Source organism: Colias philodice, chromosome 2, assembly GCF_061535455.1.
Source record: "Colias philodice isolate Cphi_HAF_F1 chromosome 2, ilColPhil1 Martin Lab GWU primary, whole genome shotgun sequence".
Classification (NCBI taxonomy): domain Eukaryota; kingdom Metazoa; phylum Arthropoda; class Insecta; order Lepidoptera; family Pieridae; genus Colias; species Colias philodice.
The window spans coordinates 8623617-8645768 of NC_143087.1; the positions used below are offsets into that span (position 1 = coordinate 8623617).

General features: G+C 33.5%; 1 protein-coding gene across 1 annotated transcript; it reads left to right on the forward strand.

Annotated features, from left to right (window-relative positions):
* Window positions 1-3787: 3787 nt before the first annotated feature.
* Window positions 3788-21744, forward strand: LOC149490648 (uncharacterized protein C05D11.1-like). The gene is made up of 18 exons (XM_089706879.1): window positions 3788-4054; window positions 4240-4585; window positions 4902-5004; window positions 5176-5298; window positions 6066-6179; window positions 6864-7016; window positions 7662-7931; window positions 8248-8390; window positions 9137-9245; window positions 10282-10452; window positions 10782-11018; window positions 11322-11441; window positions 11610-11905; window positions 17840-18014; window positions 19109-19252; window positions 19800-19957; window positions 20831-20983; window positions 21508-21744. Exons 1-18 carry the CDS (start codon window positions 3916-3918, stop codon window positions 21563-21565), a joined length of 3012 nt encoding a protein of 1003 aa, XP_089563005.1. The 5' UTR covers window positions 3788-3915; the 3' UTR covers window positions 21566-21744.
* The last annotated feature ends 408 nt before the right edge of the window (window positions 21745-22152 follow it).

Consider the following 22152-nt stretch of genomic DNA (forward strand, 5'->3'; position numbering starts at 1 on the left):
GTTAACAAAATATATCGCTTTGAGCTATTGCTGTGAGCGAGCATTGAGCATATATATATATTATACCGAATCAATGAAAATAAACTGTAAAACAAGGGGAATGTTTTTAATTTTACCATGAAAAACTAATTATTTATTACGCTCTACATTTGAAATCAAACATTTTTCGCGGATATCTAAGTATGGAAACCGCTTTCTTTTCTATCTTTGTGTGTATTTTTTTCTATATCTATATGAAATATAAATATTAAGGAGGTTATTAATCTATCTTGGTATTTGCACAGTAAGAATGCAAAAACTCTATGCAAGAGATAAATATGTAGCTAATTGTGACTCGAACATCTCATATCTAAAAGAAAGTTAAAAAAAGACAATCCAAAGTAAGTATAATATAAACCGTCTGCTCCAAGTCTCACAACAATAGGGACATAATAATTTATGGTGACCGCGTGCACGATAACCATTCCATCATGTTAATATAGTAACTGCTATTTTATAACGGCACTTTGTGTGATTTTAGATTCCTCGCATCAAATCAAGGCAGCTCGATTAAGCCCGATGACATCTATGGCCTTGTAGCACTGATTAACATTATCCATGTCATGTGGTGGCGAAAAAAATGTACTATGGGCTGTATTATTGTATAACGATTAAAAGAAGAGAAGAAAATGGATGAAATGTTATTTTACCTCGTTTTCGACTGAAATCTATTCCTGAAAACAACAAAAAAATACAATCTGAAATCAGATTTTTTGTATAATTCCATTCAATTAATTTTACTAGAAGCTAATTTCATTAGCTACTAATAGACTAACTACCTATATTATAATAGCACTACTTTTCCATTCATATTTTTCCACTAATACCTTTGTAATAAATAGTACCCAATGTGCCTTTATTTAGGTTTTAATGCCAACAAGATTCATTTGGCACTAATCGTTTTGTTTATTAATTAATGAAGTCACTGTTTTAACTACAGTGGATAATAATTGATACTTCAATGTATTTACATAATAATCATAAAGTAAGATTAAAGAACCCGATGATATGTATAGGTATTACCACAGACTAATAATAATATATACTACGTATACAGTATTACTATGTAACTGTAAGTACATATCTACTTCATATAACCGGAAAAGTCTACAGAATTTAATATTTATCATCAGTTGTGAAACAAGAGGTACCTAATCTGCAAAAGGGAACTCTAAAAAAATATGATAGTGTCATTGAGGTATTATTACTAGGTACGTTGTTACTACGTACGTAGTACATAGTACATAAGTAGTAACTCAATGGATAGTGTCAGTGTGATCGATTTAAATCCATCTGAGTGGGTAGATATTGGCATAAATTGAACTGGAACCTTTGTAATAAATAAATAAACCATAAAATTCACGTTACCAGCTATTCCCATATTTTCACAACAGCTACAAGGTGATAGGAGGAATAGGAATATTATTAAATCATTAAATCAAAGCAAATATATATCAGAGTACGGCCAAATGGCTTAACTGATAAAAGACGCAAAACGGGAAATATTTATCGTGGATATTTATTTCTTTATCGGATATTGTTATCAGATGTCATCACTTATTATTTGCGAAGAATTATCGTTACCCGATTGCCATTTGTCATACATAAGGTAAGTACCACAGTATTACCACAGTATTACAATATTATTTCCTACAGTAAGGAATCGCCTTTGATGTCGCGCGATGCCGCCGCCAGCGTAGGTACTTACGCTGCCACACGAAAATACGCTAGGGTTGCAACAAATGGGAAATAAAACAATTGTGATTATTAATATTATGATGAAATCATTTATTCATATGTACATTCAAAATAATTGCGATTATTAAATCTGATGGTAATTATTTGTTCATAAATATATAATTACAGATATTGCACTGCTAAATATTATTTACGTGGACACTTTATTTTTGGATGTTCTTAATTGTATATTATAACATTTAACTAAGTAATGCATTCGCATTGGGATGTACAATCTGATTAGAAAATAATGAGGACAACATATACATAGCTTTGATTTTAATTCAACAGATACAATTAATACAATCTTTCTGAAATATTGTTTCCTTCTGGGATTTCAATGTAGATTTACATCCGTAAACGGAATAGTTTGTGCGCGCCATAATAGAATATGTAAGTACCTATGTATAATAAAATTATTACACAAAAAATACGACTGCGTCGTCCTTTCGCGCTAGGTAAAGCAAACTAAGCGTGTTTGCTTTACGCGGCCCGCGTCGCCCGACCCCCGCCAGTTCCCCTCCGTTTCTGTGCACAAGTACATTCGTCGCACTACTGTAGGAAATATGGTAATACTGTGGTATTACAATATGTGGTAGTACCTAGTAGAGTACCTATGTGGGCTAGCATCAAATTTTCATGACCGAAGACCGCTTGTGCGTCTATATTTTGTGAAATAGTTCAGATGTTTGTATGGTTGGGTACACGCAAAAAAATGTCTTATTATTTTCCTCTATATAGAAAAGAAAAAAAAACAATAATAAGGCGGGATTCGAACCCGCGTCTTCTGCCAAAGTCCGCCGCGCCGTCGTCGCCTAGATGGCGGAATACGCTGATTCACTTCCCGTCCCTGTCCCGATACTTAATATTTTTTACAATTTTCCTTGTAGTACGAGGATGATTCTTAGGAAGAGAAAACGTAATCATGTACCTACACCACGGGTGAAGCCGGGGCGGACTGCTAGTATTATACATATACAGGGTTACTTGTAAAACACCGGCAACCTCGCAGGACAAGATAGCTAACATCATAAGTAACAACATTTGTTATGTATTAGGTGGTTTTAAAATATATTATTTTGTTAACAGTATTGTTCGCGCCTTCCTAGGTATCAAGCATAATTTTTAGTTAAGTTTGATAAACCTTAAAAATCAGTTTTGTGGTTATTTTAAAAAGAACTCTCAATCCCTATTACAGAATACATAATACTTACATAGGAGCTAAACGCTAGTATAAGTAGTGTGTGGTTTAAGTACCTACTTGGCTAAAAATAAAGTCAGATATTATCCAATAAATACCAACTATCCAGATTTTAATATGCTTGTTGGTATTTATTTAATTTCCTTTCAAATTCCAAGCTTGAATCAAAATTATAACCCATCGATTCCCTAGGGCCTAGACTATGGCCTAGACCTGTGGCCTAGACTTTAGGTTAGTTTCTAATTACTATGTGATAAACTTGTGATAAAATTATATTACTTTTTATATTTAACCTGCTAAAATTGAACGGGTAGAACGTCGACGTCGACGTCTAGGTAGTCTAGTGAATTACCTTGTAAATTAATTGTAAATTAGATCTAAAGCCAGTTTAGAGTGCTTGCCATGAAAGAAGTCCCGAAGAGCAATATCCTTGCACACGCGTCGTGGACGGCGCCTAAAACAATGTTGCCACTTGTTACTAGTTTATTTAAATTTCCTCATAATTAGTTAGTTATAAGTTTATTATTGGTTTATTATAATATTATGTTTATCCGTGTATAACACAATCGAATTGGATTTTTTTAGCACAACACTATGCGTTGTGAATCTTGGTGGTGCATTGTAAATACTTTCACAAATACTTTCAAACGTTTTGAATTTTGGAGGGGCGCGCCATGTTATCGTAGTTTATCTCTACACATGTATATAAATTGACATTGATTGATAACATTTGACAGCATTTGACTATACCAAAAACAATTTTAAACGTCAAAGTCATTTAAGACATTTTTTATCTATACAAGTATTTATTTTTTCTTGTTTTTTCGCATTTCTACTTGTGTATTTACAGATGAGTAGACGGTATTTATTTTAATTAGTTGTAAACTTTTTAAATATCTGCCATATTAGGAATAGGCGATCTCGAGATTTTGTTTAAAATGTCTCATTTTAAACTTACTTCTTCCACTAAAGCTTCCGATGTAATACCGGTAAAAAAGTATGTGTCTGAAAAAACTGGCTTAACCGTTATCATTGCAGACGTCGAAGGTCCTCTTGTAAATGGATTTTTCTGTCTAGGTAAGTAATTTTTAAATATTTAATATTTTATAAAATACCAGCACACGTGCATCTATAGTAGCAATGATATCACAAAAATAATAAAATACTTTTACTTCAAAGAATAGAAAGATGCACTAACGTTTTTTCCAGATGATATCGTATTTAATTAATAATTCATATTAAATTTGTGAATTTCTAACCAGCGACGGAGGCACACGATGATGATGGATTGCCGCACACTCTGGAACATCTCATCTTTTTGGGATCGGAACGGTATCCCTATAAAGGAATACTTGATTTATTGGCAAATCGCTGCATGGCCCATGGTACAAATGCTTGGACAGACATTGATCACACATGCTACACGATTTATACGGCTGGTGATGCTGGTATGCTAACATTACTGCCAATATATCTGGACCACATTTTGAGACCCACCCTCACAGACCAGGGCTTTATAACGGAAGTTCACCACATTGATGGAGATGGTGACAATGCTGGCGTGGTTTACTGCGAAATGCAGGGAAGAGAGAATTCTGCAGACAGCAGGTACATTAAAAAATATTATAAGAATTAAAAGAATATTTTATTTATTGAATATTAGGCTAAATAAAACTAAATTCTAAATTCTAATTTCTTATCAAGTTTTCACCTTCTATTACAATTAAAACTACTTAATTACTTTTTTTCCAATAAGGCAATTATTTAAAAATTATAATTAAACTCCGCACTTGAAAATGAATCGAAATAAGTTCATGTGTACATATGTTGAAGTGAAACTATTTTCTGTGTTTTAAAAACTTGTATGAGTACGGTGATTTTTCCATAAATTTCTTAGTTTGCATTTCCTTTGGTATTATTTCAGATGCCAGTTGAGACTGCAACGTGCCATGTATCCCAACAGTGGCTACTCCTCAGAAACTGGTGGTATCATGAAGAATCTGCGAGAATCTACAACTAACATTAAAGTTAGCCCATACAATCATAGAAATTGAAATGCTCCTTAAAATTATCTTGAACCACACAATTTTGGCAGTGTATCAAAAATTCTTGTGCAGTTTTAATGTATTTCCACAAAAGAAAGCAGTCAAATTTTAAATTAACATGTTTATTAACAATTCTATTAATAATTTTCACAGGTAAGAGACTTTCACAAGAAGTTTTATAGGCCAGAAAATCTAACAATCATCTTAACTGGGCAAATTAAAGCGGATGATGTGTTCAAAGCATTAGCCACTGTGGAGGATGACATCATTGCAAAGGTTAGTACATACTTCATACATATCTATAGTAATATATCCATTTACCTGCAGTAGGATTGATTTAGAACTGGTATTATACCTGTGTGAATACTTGTTTTTATTGCCTTGTGAAGGCTGACTATATTTAGAATTCAGATTTTTGTAACGTTAATGTTGGCTTTTATATAATTGGACATGCTCTACTTCTAATGTTAATGATAACAATAAAGTGACATTTTTCAACACTTACACATCAAATTGAAAAAAAAAAAAATATTTATTTGTATAGTTTTTATTAAATATTAGGATTACTTTTATTTATACAATGTACTAGCGGTCCGCCCCGGCTTCGCCGGTGCTACATAATATATCGCAATAAAAGTAGCCTATGTTCTTTCTCAGGGTCTAAAGATTATCTGTGCCAAATTTAATCAAAATCGGTCCAGTAGTTTATGCGTGAAAACCATACATACATATATAATTAAAAAACCTTTCCTCTTTATAATATTAGTATAGATAAGTTGTATGTCTATAAACACATCAACTGTTAAATTCCCATAAATATCATGAAGCTTTAAAGCTTATAAAATTGAAAATCTTATCAAAAAGTACTGCCCTAATTCGGTACAATTTATAGTCTATGTGAATATATCATTTTTTAAAACAATAATCAAGGCCTCCCATAGAAGTGATATAGCATAAGTTATCACACAAGAAACTTAATATCTCCCACCCTGAATGCATACATGTGCATATGAAATTAAATTAATTTTGTATTTTATTAACAGAGGCAGGTAGAGACCCAAGAAGAATGGGTGAAGCCATGGCAGACCATCCCACCGCCTCCCAACTATGGAGATTTGAGGGAACAGTGGCCAGCTGATACTGAAGACTGTGGACAGGTATGATTGCTCTGTGTCTGGGTGTTAATTATCTATATAAGTATTTATATAAAACTAGCTTTCCACCCGCGGCATCGCCCGCGCAGTCAAAGAAAAACCCGCATAGTTCCCGTTCCCGTGGGATTTCCGGGATAAAACCTATCCTATGTCCTTTCTCGGGTATCAAAATATCTCTATACCAAATTTAATGCAAATTTGTTCAGTAGTTAAGGTGTGATTGAGTAACAGACAGACAGACAGAGTTACTTTCGCATTTATAATATTAGTATCGATTATATATGTATGTTTACCAGCCATCTGGTTTCCATAACACAAGCAAAAGCTTAGTATGGGATCAGATCGTGCCGTGTGTGAAAATTGTCCTGAAATATTTATTTCTTTAATTATGGCATACTAAATTCCAAGTAAGATATAACATGACATTGTTAAATTGTAATAAAGCATTGTATCTGTTAGATTATGATTTTTCTCACACAATAATTGTAAAGTGTCAACAAAGTGTGATAATTTATAATCATCATGTTACAACATTTGCTTGTAATTTAATAACTATTTTTATATGCTTAATTTAAATTCTAATAAGAATTTAAAATATGATTTAAAAATATTTAGATTAAAATTAATTAAATCAAGAAAAAGAAAACAATTATTATCTATGATCAAAAACATTCCATATTCAAACAGGTTCTGTTCGGTTGGTGCGGACCGCTGCTCACGGAAGCGAACTCGATAAAGGAACTAACGGGGTGTGCAGTGTTGCTCAGGTATCTGTGTGACACTGCTGCGGCACCCCTGCAGCGCTGCCTCGTGGAGCGGGAAGATGCGCTTGCGGGTGATGTGAGTTTGTTTTTTCTAAGACTGATATGAGTAATACAAAGATACATATATTGTTTAACAGAATTTAAAAAATGAATGAAGAATTATTTCAATGTATTTATATTATCTGTGTCTGGGTGTTAATTATCTATATAAGTATTTATTTAAAAATTATATATGTATGTTTATCTGCCATCTGGTTTCCATAACACAAGCGAAAGCTTAGTATGGGATCAGATTGTGCCGTGTGTGAAAATTGTCCTGAAATCTTATATATAAAAATGAATCGCAAAATGTGTTGGTAAGCGCATAACTCGAGAACGGCTGAACCGATTTCGATAATTCTTTTTTTATTATATTCCTTGAAGTACGACGATGGTTCTTATGTAGAGAAAACGAAAATATTATGTACCACGGGCGAAGCCGGGGCGGACCGCTAGTATTTAAATATTTTTATATTTTAAATATTAATATTATTGTAGCAGCATAATATTATTGCATCTGTTTATTAGTAATTTCAAGATTCAAGAATTAAATTATTAAATATGCATTCGATAATTGTGGTTCATTACAGAACTTACAAAATATCTCAAATGCATATCGAATGTGCTTCATATAAAGTTAAATCACACTTGTTAGTTAATTTTATAATACTTAATTCCTCAGGTCTCATACAACGTAACTGAGAACATCGCGTCCCTACTCAAGATAGAACTGGACAATGTACCGATCGACAAATTGGAAGCTGCGCGTGTGCAAGCACAAACATGTTTAAAAAGCCTCAGGAATGGTGAAGAAGTTATCGATATGGAACGAATGATAGTGTTGTTAAGAAAGCAGTTGAGGGAAAGTATAGCAAGTTTGGAGTCAGACCCGCATCATGCAGTCGCGTTCCGGTGTATTGGTGACGCGTTGTATTCACAGAGTGAGGAAGATGTAAGTTTATTGTATACAAATACTAGTTTGTTTCTGACGTAGGTTCTATTATTTGGTATGTGTGTGGCAGCAACTTTTATGCAAATCTCCATGCCTATTACTATATTTAGTGTTTTGTTTTCATCAATAACAATAGCCTTCCTTCCTTCTCGATACTTTGATTTATACATTTTAATAATCCATTTCCCAGATTAGATGCATTTATGGTTTAAACACATTTAAATACATTTTTCATTTATTTCATCATAAAACAACTAATCAAATTATTTTCTCACATCTCAATTTCTCTTTTTATCAAATGTCTGTATATTTACAGTTCCGACTAAGAATGAACCCCCAAGAATCAATGTATGAACTGCTAGAGGAAAATTCCGAGTTTTGGTTGGGCTTACTGCAGAAGTATTTCACAGATGATGTGATTACTATTGTTGGGTCGCCAAGTATCGAACTGCAAGCTAAGTAAGTATTTTGTGATAATAATTGTAATATTGATATTTACTTTTATTTAGGGCCGATTTTTCAATGCTTGGATAAAACTTATCCGTCCAATAAAGTATTACACGATAATATTAAAATGTCACGTAAACTGTCAAATACGGGCAATTAGAATATGTTTTTAAAATGGTAGTTTTATACATTATTCGACGAATAAGTTTTATCCAAGCATTGAAAAATCGGCCCTTAAGCAAATTAATCTATGAAATATTACTCTGACTGTAGTAATAAATATAGACCATGTCTAAAGTGTGAAAATTAATGAATATTGCCAGTTTATTTACCATTTTTGAATCCTGCCTCTCATTTATGTTTTAAACTAGCTTCGCCCGTGGTACATGTTTTCATTTTCTCTCCATAACAACCACCCTCGTACTACAAGGAATATTATAAAAAAAGATAAATAAAATTGGTTTCGTTCTCGAGTTATGCGCTTACCAACACATTTTGCGATTCATTTTGACGTGACAACGTCTTATAAATTGGTTTGCCGGGTGACACTTCAAGAAACTGCGTTACGCTCCGCTCACGTTATGCGCTCACAATGAGAGCGAGTGAGAGGCACGCGGGCATGGTTAGCCCGCCTAAGAGCGAGAGAGACAGACATAAAAAGTCGTTGTCACGTAAAACTTTCGCCCGTATACCGACTTTACAGGCAACCAATTTTTTTTTTTATATTAAAGAAATTGTTTAAATCACTTTTACTTCAGAATGGCAGAAGAAGAAAAGAAGCGTCTGGAAGAACAAAGAGTGCAGCTAGGAGAAACGGGTTTGGCACAAAAAGCCAAGGAGTTGGAACAAGCTATGGAATTCAATGAGGTTGGTTCAACGGTTATTGTGACTTACAATAAAGTTCCAAATAAAGATAATATTGATTAATAGATTCTTTATCTTGTTAAGTTAATTTTTCTTTCAATTATGAAGTATGTGTCATTTGATGATAATATTTATTGCTTATTATAAAATACATAATCATAAAAAATAATATATCTGTGTTAGTCATATGTGATATAATTGCTTTTTAGAAGTGTTTGTATATCATGCTATTTATATTATTTCTCATTATAATAAAATCACTTTGTGTGATAATATTATAAATGTGTTACAAACATATATGTCTTACTGTATCTGTATTTAATGTTAATTTATGTGTGTGCAATAGAGTATTATCTATCTATATATTAGCAAACAAAAAACTATTCTATTACCACATTCATCCTGCGACTTTACTAGCATGATACACCGATAAAAGTAGTTTCATACAACGTAACTGATCCTCTCAGTTCTTTTTCCGTAAAAGAATTTATCGTTTTAGAAACTTTCCCATATTTATTGGTACCTTCGTTTTTTTATACTACAACCGGAGCGGGCGGTGCACTTGATGTAAGGTGATCAGCGCCGCTCATAAGCAATTGCAACGTCGGGTAACTTTGCGATTGTTTTGCCGGCCTTTGAGAGACGCATCTCTCGGCTCTTTTTTTGTTTAGTGGAGAAATCTTGCATAGATACCAACGGCCCGCAGGGGAAGGAGCCGTAGGTTATCTCGGATTTTCACCAACTAAAACCCCCACTGTGTTCCTTCCATCGAGCAGCTTAAATGACGGACCACCAATATTTAATTGAATTCTTCCGGGACCATATTATTAGTACCTACCAAGAAGCTTATATCTAATACACTGGAGATTTCAGTATGAACATTAACTAACCTAACTAACTATCTAGGTGTGAAAGGGATAAAAAAACATACAAGCGTCATTCAAGGTCATATTTTCTTGTTACAAGTTAATGTTCATACTGAAATCTCCAGTGTATTAGATTTAAGCTTCTTGGTACCTACTATATTTTATTTTTACAGCGTCCTCCCCCTCCCGGCACGTTAGCATCAGTGCCCGTGCCTTCATGTGACAACCTGAAGTGTCACAATATCACCACTTGGAGCTCAGATACTGAACCCTGTCCGTACTTCGATTTGAAGGAGGTGCCGCTGTACACTAGAGTGCACAGCTTGAAGACCAACTTTGTTTATGTGAGTCGGCTTTTTTAGCTAATAGTGTGCTATACTATACTTGATAATTCATTAAACATTTAAAAAATGACTGAAAATAGAGCTGAATAATTTTATTATCACAACCTTTTCTCTGTCAAACAGAAAATAGGTTCATTTTACTGTGCATAATAAATAATTTTTTAACAAAGGTTATGAGTTATTTCTATTCAATGAAGAAATCAGTACTTTCACAGATGTTTAATTTTTTTGTGAATGATTTACTGTATCTTTTCGTGAATGATACTATGATAAAACTGTGTAATTTTATTTATATTTGCCAATAAATATATTACTTTCCCCAACCATAGATCAACATAGTCCTAGACACGACGTCCATAGACCAGCGCACGCGCAAGTGGCTCCCCCTACATCTAAACGCCCTAGCCGAGTGCCCAGTGAGACGTGGGGATAAACTGATACCACATGAAGAAGTCATCGCTACTACTGAACAATTGACGGTCACTTTTAGCAATGATATAGGCTTTGGGAAGTCGGGGAACTTCACTGTGGGACAGTATGGCAACTTTGTGCATATTGAGACCAAGGTAAGTGTCTGTTTGTTTTGTAAATTGTAAAAAAATGTAAATTTTTGCCCCTTTTATTCATTAAAGCCCAACAGGGTTTTACTTCATATAAGATACTTACTTGCTTGTAAAAATCCTTACCAGAAATTGTAAATCTCCCAAATTTCTAAAATATTGTTTGCATTGTGTTATAAATTTGGCTATCATTCTCCCAAAAAATTTCTACTCTTTTTTATATTTGAAGGAATTTGAGCTTCATTTTTGAGCTGTATTCTATATTTTTATTTCTGTTTTTTTATACAATTTATTGTTTATGGTTTTCAGTGTGAACCTGCAGACTATGTACAAGTAGTGAATCATTTGTACGAAGTATTGTATGCTGCTGAGTTGACCAAGGAACGATTGCTTGTCTTTGCTCAAAGACTGATAAATGATGTTGCTCAGGTATGGATATATTTTTCATACAACTTTCTTATACCAAAATTTTACCATTCAAAGAGTCATTTTATTCTGGTAATTTCAGTGGCGAAATTAGGATATTTTATAGCATTTATTTATTGTATTTTATTTTATATTTTAACGGTTTTTAATATAAAATTTTGTCTTTTCCAGGTCCGTCGCAACGGACACAAAATGGTATACGACATACTACGCGATTCCCTATATAGCAAAGATAGTAACGTACATTGGTCGTCAGTATTACGTCAACAGAAGTTCCTAAAAGAGCTCATAGAAACACTAAACGCTGGTGGAGACTCAGCTGAGAACGCGTTGAGTGAAGCTAGAGAAACACTTAACAATATAACGGCTAAACCGTGGTTGCATCTAGCGAGTGATTTGGAAAGATACACGCTTAGTACGGAGCCGTGGAAGCAGTTTGCAAGGCCGAATGAAATTGTACCTGTTGAGTAAGTTTAGAATTTTAGCAGATTTATGAAATCCAAACGTTATCAATGTGAAAGCATGTTTATTTGTTTTTTCGGATGTAAGAAAAAGACTTGGGCTACTTTAGAGTATGGTGAAACCTCTCTTTCTCAACGGAATTTCTTGGCTTTAATAAATTTCGAATATTGAAAATCCCAATCCCATCATCAAAATTATGTTTCATATTACATAGTTTAAATGTTTTAAGACGATACACAAAAAAAAATCCACTGCTTGGTGGGCGGAGTCTTATAGCTCGCTATCGCGAACGCGGGTGTGCGCGAAGTCATTCTTGCAAACTCGCCGCGCTGCCGCTGGCCGACTCGGGACAAACATGTATGGAGTCGTCATACAGTTATAATATTGTTATACATATATTTAATTGTTGATTTATTGGTTTTATTTTCTTGCTTATAAACAAATAATCTTCTTTTTAACAACTACTTAGACATTATTAATAATTATTATTATTTCGTAATGTTTACTTTATTAAAAAATAATACAGGTTATAAATAATCTTTAAAATAACAAAAAATATTGTTACTCTGAAAAAATGAAATGGTATACAATAACGCGGACTACTGAATTGATTTAGATAGAATTTGATGCTGACGTAGATATTACGTCATGCCCAGAAATGAAAGGTACTATTTCTGAAAGAAGTTATAAACCCTAATTCTTCTCAGTCAAAGTCAAGAGTGGAAGATATCACTAATACAGTAAAACTGATGCGAAACTTTGGATGTTAATTTGTATATTTTTTTGTTAGTTGTTACTTAATCACGTCAAGACTACATTACCAATTTTGATAAAATATAGCTAATTGCCTGGATTTACACATAGGATACTTTTTATCCGAACTGAACACTTCTGTGGGATAAAACAGGATTCACGATATAACCTAATTCCACGCGGGCAAAGCCGCGGTCGGAATGATATTTTTTTAAATAAAAAAATTGTTTAAAAAAAAACACAAAATATGTTACGCATACGCATGTATTTATTTTTTGCACTCTATTATAATTGTAATTATTCATTACAAATAATCAAAATAAAATAGCCAGAACAAAGTTAGGCCCTGGTAGGGTAGGTAGGCAGGTACAGCAATGTGAGACGAACACTGGCTTATTTATACCAATAATAATGTATTATAAACATTAAATTAAGTTTACTTTCTAACAACAAAAATACATAATATTAGCTAATGTGAAAACGAATCAACCAATCATCCCACAACAATGAAATGTGCACACAAATATTCATCCAAATCGGTTCATGTGATTAGGAGAAGTGACTGCAGCGCCATCTTCCGGGCCCAATTGTGTTTCCAGATCACCCAGGAACTCAATTTAATTGTCCGTATTTAAGCAAAAAGGAACCACCCAGCAAAAACGCACTTCTGAGATATCAAAGGATTTACAAAAACATTTGCAGCTCTGTTAGATGAAGTAAAATTAAAATTTATTTTATTTAAATTCATTGATAAATTACTTATTTAAGTATGTGTATATAAATTTGCTCTGAATATTCTTAAACTTTCTAGATAATTAAGAAAATGTGCATGTGGTTCCTTTTAACATTTATCAATTGATAGGTTTTCTCTTATACAAAAAGGAACCACATCCCAGGGATTTCATGATATAAATGAAACTATGTATTTATAATATCGTAATTAAAGCTTTAATTAATAAAATACATAAAATAATACTTATATAGGACGTTTATTCGACGTTATCATCAAATTGGATTTCGAAATCCACCGTGTCTAGTCCATCTATGTGGTCTTCTATTGCATCATCACTAATGAGACCGTTATAAAAACTGTGCATCTTGTGGAATGAGATGTAATATGCACTGAATATCGCTAGAAGGTGAAGAAAGCTTCTCCAGAGGCAGCGACGTATAAGGTTCTTCGTTATCTTCTGTAATAAAAAGAAAAAAGCTTTAAATCAAAATAATAAAGCCGCGTGGCTTTTATACGTAGGTAGGTATATGGCGACAGCAAAATATTATTAGTTCTTATAAAGCCGTGTCCCTACTAGACGACTAAGTATGTTGTATGTACATGCGCCATGTACAAAAAACTGGCTAAGTGCGAGTCGGACTCGCGCAACGAAGAGTTCCGTACCATTATCTATAAAAACGCCAAAAAAATCACGGCTTATTGTATGGGAGCTTCTTAAATATTTATTAAGCTATTGCATAGCTTCTATCGCGGGCCTTGAGCGCGGGGACCGAATCGAGAAATTCCGTTACGAAAAAACCTCACTCCGACGGGCTCGGAGGTGTGGCTTGAAGGCATGCTATGCAATAGCTTTACCGCGGCAGTCCCCGAGTGCCACACGTCTTTTTTTATTCTGTTTTTAGTATTTGTTGTTACAGCGGCATCAGAAATACATCTAAACGTATTTTACCAAAATAGTAGGTAGGTACCTAGATCATCGACAGTTATTTTTAAAACAGGGTTTAGACCATAGAAATCTAAATAACAAGACACTAGAAGTCGTAAGCGTGCGTGACCTTGTCGCCACTCAGGTGATTTGCACATCACCAGTTGCATTCGTCACTGTTCAGTTGCTCTGGAGACGTATGAGTGTATACATGGTGTGTTTCAGCAATTCCCATTGCGGAAATTCTTCCACAAGTTGTAATTATACTTATAAAGGAATAATATTTCATCGGAAAATATATTTTTTTAGAAATAATGCCGTTTTTCCTTAAAATTATAGAATATTTACAAGTATTACGAGTGTCACCATAGTAATCGAAATAACAATGAATGACACAGTCTACCATTCTTATTATCACGTTTGTTCGTATTGGAGCAAAAAGTCTCATATACTTAGGGATGTTATTCTAAAATAAACCGTAAATTCGTGCGTTAGGATACATATTCAAAAGCTTAATTTAATAGTTAAGTTAGTTTTCACTAAAATCGAGCTGTCCAATAAAAGGCATAGTTTACTTGTGTGTACTGTTTAGCTTTCGGTTTGAATGTGTTGATTTTGGCGACAGCGGTTTTCATACGAATTATGACAATAAAGCACTTCTATGTGTCTTGTTATTTAGATTTCTATGGTTTAGACTTTAGTAGTTTCATCTCACAATGACAGATGAATCGTAACAAAATGACTCTTAATTCGACTCGCCTTCGTGAACAACGACATTGTCGTTAAAATACGTAAATCCACAGAGGATTCCTCTTGTACTTACTTAATGAACTATCTTCTTAAAATCACACCACAATCGGGAATGAATCAAAAGTGGATAAAGCGTACCTGCATCTCAGATTCAATAAGTACTTATATGCATTAAATAAAACTACTTACCCGTTGTATCTTCATTATTATCTTCGGTGTTCGTCTCCAATGCTTTTCTTACCCATTGCTTGCTTATTTATTTATTACTAAACATTTTCACATTTAATTTTAAAGGTAATTAACAAAAACAATAGAACTTACTTCGCGGAGGAAAAAAACACCGTCGCGTATTCGAACTACTTCGCTGAATGTCACCTATATTGACAGATGTTCGACGTTTTACTTAAAAAATCGGAGTTTTGCACTTAAGTAATGAAATACGTTGTTTAAAGATGAGAAGCATTGTAACAAGTAAAGGCATTTGGTTCCATATAGCGATGATGGTTTTCAGAATGTTTTACAATATTTATTTATGCATAATAGAACCGAATGCTTGTGGTTTTATTTTGCAATAAAAAATTACAATTAAATTATGTATTTATTTTACGCATAACCATACCACAGAAACCTGGTTCCATTTTGTGTATTAAAAATAATTGTTATTAATAGAAATATGTGTAATGTATAATGGTACCAAGTAGGTGTGGATCTGTTTTGTATAAAATGACATGATAGTAATATCGTTTATTTGTTTGAACAAAGCAGTCCCGTGGTGCTGTGGTTCGGTTTTGCTTAATATGTAAGTATTCGTTGTTGCTGGTGGTTCCTTTCTGCTTTTAGTATACCTTGTTTCCAACGTAAAAATCATGTGGTTCTTGTTTGTATAAGAATTTAGACCACTTTTGGATGAGTATTCTTCAATAAAAGCAAAAAACGAAATTTGTCGAGTGGTTCCATTTTGCATAAATACGGACAATTTAAACAATTAAACAATTTAAACAATTTATTTATTGGTCAGCATGGCGGTGTGGTCACAAACATTTGGAACTTCCCTTTTAAGTCATATAGACCTGTAGTAGGGACCTGTAGGGTCCTCTTCCTCACTGAAACATAGCTAGGTACATGCTTACAATACAACACAAAAAAAGAATTATTTAACTTAATATGTACTAAGAAATAATAAATATATAAATAAATAAATATAAATACTCAATTTAATATACTTACACAAAATTTTTCGAAATGAAAACTCACATTACTATGTAAATATGAATATAAACCTGTTTTAGTACTAAGCAATTTCCCGCACAGGTGTAGTAAGTATAAATGAAATAAATATCAACATCAAATTCTTTATACAACATACTTATCTACCACCTACTAAGAAATGTAATTCTTGAAATTTTTTCGTATTTTTTTTAAATATAATACTACTCCAATGAGCTCCTGTTCCATATTACGTCCACCATACTTCCACTAAGTTCACCATGATTTTTTATTTCTTTGCACTTTGTTGCTTTTTGCTAAAAATGGAATCATGCGATAAAACCAGTAGAGCGTTGATAACATACATTTTTGACTGAATAAAGGTACTTACGAAGGAGTGGGTTCACATTGTGAACAATCAGTGGGTTTATTTTCCATCTGGATTCCGGATTTCTGAAAAGATTATCTATGCTATAAATTAAAAAATCTTACACATTCGTTATGTACTTAAAACAGGGGTACATATCAAACATCGTCTATAATACAATTATCATCAAATTTAAAATAAAACCAACTTACTTCATTAATTTGTTCCAATTGTAAGCATTATTTTTCCTCCAACCTTTATGTTTCTTCTTCTTATTTTCTTTATTGTCCCCATTTGTCTCATTTTGTCTTAATCGTGTTGTCACCCTTTGTTACGATTGCGCGAGCGACACAAGTTCCCCGTGTGACGGCCGTAGCGGGAATGACTCGTGCAGCGATCGGGGTAGGAAGGTACAGGGCGGCTCTCGCTATATTGGCTGGTCGCGCGCTAATTTCAAGTATTTCTTGTTTATTTCAAAACCATCGCATATTTCAAAATTCTAACTCGGTAGACGTATAGGTTGTATATTTTATAGTTAATATCCAAAAAGTCGTAACTTTACGTTTGTTATTTTGAAGATGCCAGAGATTAAAAAAAAATAACAATGAGAACTTTGTAATTTTTTTCTATCGAGAAAATATCATGGAATCATGTTTCTAAAACGATAGACGTATTGTGTTACTATTGAACTTTCTTGTCAAGAATTTTCATCACGACAACTTTAATAATATAAAAATTACGAAGGTTTAAAAAGGGCCGTAAATGTTAGAAAAATTAATTCATCACCTTAAACAACATTTAATAGATGACGTGGGGTATCAACATAAAAGCGATAGAAATTCAATTTCTAAAGTGGAATGGTGACAGTGACGATGCGTCGAGCGTAGTGATCACGCGTAGAACATTGCCACGGTTAATCAAAGGATGCGAGTTTAAGTTCCGGAAATTCACGACTTTTTGAAGTGAAACTTCTTTATCGGGGTTGGAAAAAAATTTAGTGTAACATTTTTTCGTTACGTGCCATCTTTTTCTTATCCCTACCACGCGTGATTCGACGTATTTCTGTAAAGTTGCATATAGTAAATTATTTTTTGAAAATTAAGGACATAAAGAAGTTTCACTTCTTACGTGTGTACACTAGTACACGCACACATTTTTTTTTCTAATATCTAGTTCAATTATCCCATACCTTTTTATTTTCTTAGGCCGAAGCTATACAGCGATTCAGACCTAATGTCAGGTTGGGGCGGCGGGTTCGTGGTGGGCGTGGGCGGGCTGGAGTCGTCGTTCCTCGCGCAGCTCAGCGCGGGGCCCAGGGGACATCAGCTGCTAGAGACCGCGCCGCTTGCTGTCGCTCTTAACTACTTTACACAATTAGAGGTAATATTGCAGTAAACATAACTAGGTCAGTTATATAGCGACGCAGCACTAATGTTATTTTATTGTTGGTTTTTTGCGTTTTATTGTAATACGCAGCGTGGAACGCATTCTGATAAAAAATTAAGTATTTCTTTTTTTTTGTGTTTAAGTATGCTCTGTCCAAAGTGACGAGTCACGAGTAACTATTGATTCAAAAAATATTTTACAAATAACGTTATTAGGTACTGTGTGATCTCATAGTTGTATTGGGTATACTGTCAGTATACCCAATACAACTATGATATATATTTTATGGTATACATATTTGATTAAGTTAAAAAAAAAAAACACTTTTTTTATTGATTTCCAATTCCAAGTACATAACAAATAGCAAATATCTTTTTAAATTATAACTTTAGACAAAAAATATAGTCAAATTTCCTCCTCTATTCCAGTTGAGTTGATATCTTTTTTAATGTTTTTTTTTTAATTTATTCTTTGGTAAGGCGAGAAATGCCTGAATAATGGCCTAGATTACTATTGTGCAATTTCATATGGAACGGCATATTATTAGAATATCTAGGCGATCCGACTGGAACTTTAAAGTTAAGCTGAGAGTGTGATATGATTTCTCTTTAAATTAATTAAAGAGGACATCGCTACTACACTTTTTTTTAACACGAGTTAGAGTCAATCGTCTCAAACTCAATTTTTATTTGTTACATTGATTTTATAAGTAATAAGAGGCAGAATATCTACAAAGTGTATGACTCACTAGCCGGCTTGTCGCACAGATTTTGTTCGTGGTGCCCTCTCTAGTAGGTAATTATAATAAATAAAATAATAAAAATCTTTATGAGAGTGAATTCACACTGTGTATGCCATTCAATTTATATAAACATAATACTTAAAACTATGGGCATTATCGTCTAAACTAGGCCGAGCCTGTATCTTAGACGATAATATCTTCCCACTATGTAATATAAACTAATTATTCACAATAATACAAGCGTTCACGAAGTTACAAAAATTATCATAACAAAGACGGTGATTTGACATTTGCGTACTTAATAATAAAATAATTATGCCTCAATGGTTTAAATTGAATGTCCCAGGGTCCGATGTGGCGCGAGATCCGCGGCGGCGGTCTCTCGTACGGGTACGGGGTGCGCGCGGCCCCCGCGGAGGCGGCGCTCGTGCTGTCGCTGTACCGCGCCACTAACGCACCCGCTGCGTATACTAAGGCGAAGACTATCTTGGTGAGCACTGCTGTAGTAATCGTAATTAAGGGGTGATCGAATTTTTGATGTTATAACGTTTTTAAAATCGTTTTAGTCGGGTGACATGTTCAGAAACTTGTGTCACACCAAAACCTCACGAGCGCGATCGCAGGTATAACGAGAGAGAGACGGACCGATCTCCCGTCTCATCTCGAGCGCTGCCACCAATAAGACGTTATCACGTAAACATCTCGATCGTAAACCTACTTTACAAACAACCAATTTTTTTTATACCTACTCTTAAAAATGTCCCATTTATAAAACATTTCAATACTAAAAAACTATTATAATTGCTTGTTTTTTCCTGTTGAACTATAGCATTAAGATAAATAGAGGAATAACATACGTTCATCTCTTTTTTTTTTGTAAAAAAGATGAATTTATAAAATGAAATATTCTTACTCTACATCCATAATTTTATAGGATTCAATTTGACAAGAAAATAACAATAGATTGTTTCTACCAATTAGGATAAAGCTTCCATGAAAAACATTGTCCGTATAGATCTGAAAATGTGAAATTTCAGGAGGACTATCTCGCCAAAGGCAAGTTCGATGAGGAACTATTTGCCTCAGCGAAGAGTACAGCTTTGTTTGAAGTTGTAGAAAACGAGAAGTGTCCCGCGGACGTGGTGCGACAGTCGCTCACTAATTATGTGAAACAAGTGGGGACTTGCTATAATAGGTGAGTTACATTTTGTTTCGTGTTGTTTCGATAATTCGTTTGATATTGGATAACTGGAATTCTGTGTTTAGGTTTTTTTAATATTTATTAAATTTTTAATAAATTAAATTTTATTAATTTAAAATTAAATGGTGAAATCGTTGCTTAATTTACAATTCAAATTCAATTCACTTCACCGCACATCATATAAGATATCTTAAAATGTTTATAGCTTATTCATTACAATGAAAAATTATGTACTTGTTATTTTTCATTAAATAAATGCTATAAGGATCTCATATTAATATTTGTTTTCGACTCCTTCATCTCGTCTTACAGTTAATATTTCTTATCGTTTATAATTATTCAATTCAAATTCACATCCAACAAATACATATATTTGCATAAACGTACATAGAATAATTAAATGTAAATAAACTTCAACAGCAACATTCGTTTCCCATGACAGGAAATATGAAGTCTCCGTCTCCTCGTGACCACGCTCACTGCAAAGTGTGCGGGATAGTAATAGAATGAATAAATCGTGTTTTAAATCCGTTTGTCTTAAATTTCTAAATATATAAATCACAAAAATGTACTAGAAACAAGTTGCTCATATCTATTTTTAGTTCTTTTGAAGTGAAAACTTCTTTAGCGGCGTTGGGTATAAAATCTTAAACTCGCGTCAGGACACGTGGCCTGATCGAAAAAGCGTAGCGCGTAAGACGGACTTTTTTTTTAGCCCTTATATTCCATGCGTAAGACGGATACCATTCCAAAATAAAATATCAAACATGCTGAACGTTAATAATCAAGTTTTCACTTCTGCCGGCACTCCCGGAGTGCAACCCGTCTTTTTTTTTTCTAATGAAATTGCTCGATAATTCCTTGCAGAGAGCTAATATGTGCCATAGCAGCGGTCACACAGGCAGAAGCACACGCGGCGGCCGAGCGCTGGCTGCCCGCACTCTTCGATACCAAGCGCAGTAAGCTGGCCATCGTGTGCCATCCCAGCAAGGCCAACGATCTGCAGAATAGCTTTGCTAAGTATGTTCCGTGAATTTTATGTTTTTGATATATGAAATGAAAAATTTACTGTAAATATATTGTTTGGATACTTTAGGAGTGTGAGGTACTTTATGGTTTAGGTATAAGCATAAAATTAACATTTGTCTTTTAGGTAGGAGGTTCAGATACAGAAATAGAAAAAATTGATGGAGAAATGCAGAGTGCAATTCAAAGATTTTTAAAAAGCTTATTTTAGTGGCTGTAGAGATATTGTATAGGTGTTTTAACATCAAAAATTTATTTAAAATTACAATTGATACCTAATGGGAAACAATTTAATTCCTCTTCAACTACTTATATCTTAAATTTTATTTTCATATCATTTAAAAGCTTATATTTAAATAAAATAAATACTTAAGAATTCCGATCATCAAGCATAACGCGAGTTGTAACCTACGTCTTTCGCGACTGACGACTCAGCCACTCATGCATGATCCAGCTCAGCAATCTTATTATTTTCAAAATTGTCTTGATACCTAATTAATAAATTATTTTTGTTCCAGAATAAACATTAACTTGGAAGCGTTCGAGTCAATGGAAGCGTCTCACTTTAATAAATAAGAAGTACACAATTTAGAATTTTAAGCAATTTGTATTTTATATTAATTATAATTACTTTTATATGTTGCCTGTTAACACCGAAAGTCATTTATTGCTTGGCTGTGCCTTAAATAATATTATTGCATGACCTCAATTTTGTCCGATATTGAATTTATATCTTTGTTAATAAAGTGATTTACAAGGACTATTCGTTTTTTTCTTTGTACACCCAAGACCAATTTCCTTATTATAAGAATGCGTTTATTGTACGTAACTATATCGGAGGAATATATAAGCTGTTACATTACGAGGTAGGTATAGTATAAAAATTTACCAAAATATTAGGATAAAAATTAAAATCATCAACCATCACTTCAAAACTATATTTCGAGTCACCCCAAGAACTATTGAAGCGCATAAACTCCATGAATGAGTGCAAAAATATTATCCACAGTAATTATAGATAAAATCGTTCTTGCTTTCTATTAATTTCAGTCGTTTTTGCGAGGCAAAATATCTGTGGTGTTTGGTATATACCTCGTAAGTGCAAAAATGGCCATTTTCTGTTTTCTGGCCATCTATACTGATAAAAACGTCCTCTTTCGTTT

What these genes read in the sequence shown, in the direction of transcription:
- LOC149490648 (XM_089706879.1), top strand. Translation starts at nt 3,916, where the DNA reads ATGTCTCATTTTAAACTTACTTCTTCCACTAAAGCTTCCGATGTAATA. An exon ending in AAATGGATTTTTCTGTCTAG is followed by an intron (nt 4,055 to 4,239) that starts GTAAGTAATTTT and finishes ATTTCTAACCAG; the next exon opens with CGACGGAGGCACACGATGAT. An exon ending in ATTCACAGAGTGAGGAAGAT is followed by an intron (nt 7,932 to 8,247) that starts GTAAGTTTATTG and finishes GTATATTTACAG; the next exon opens with TTCCGACTAAGAATGAACCC.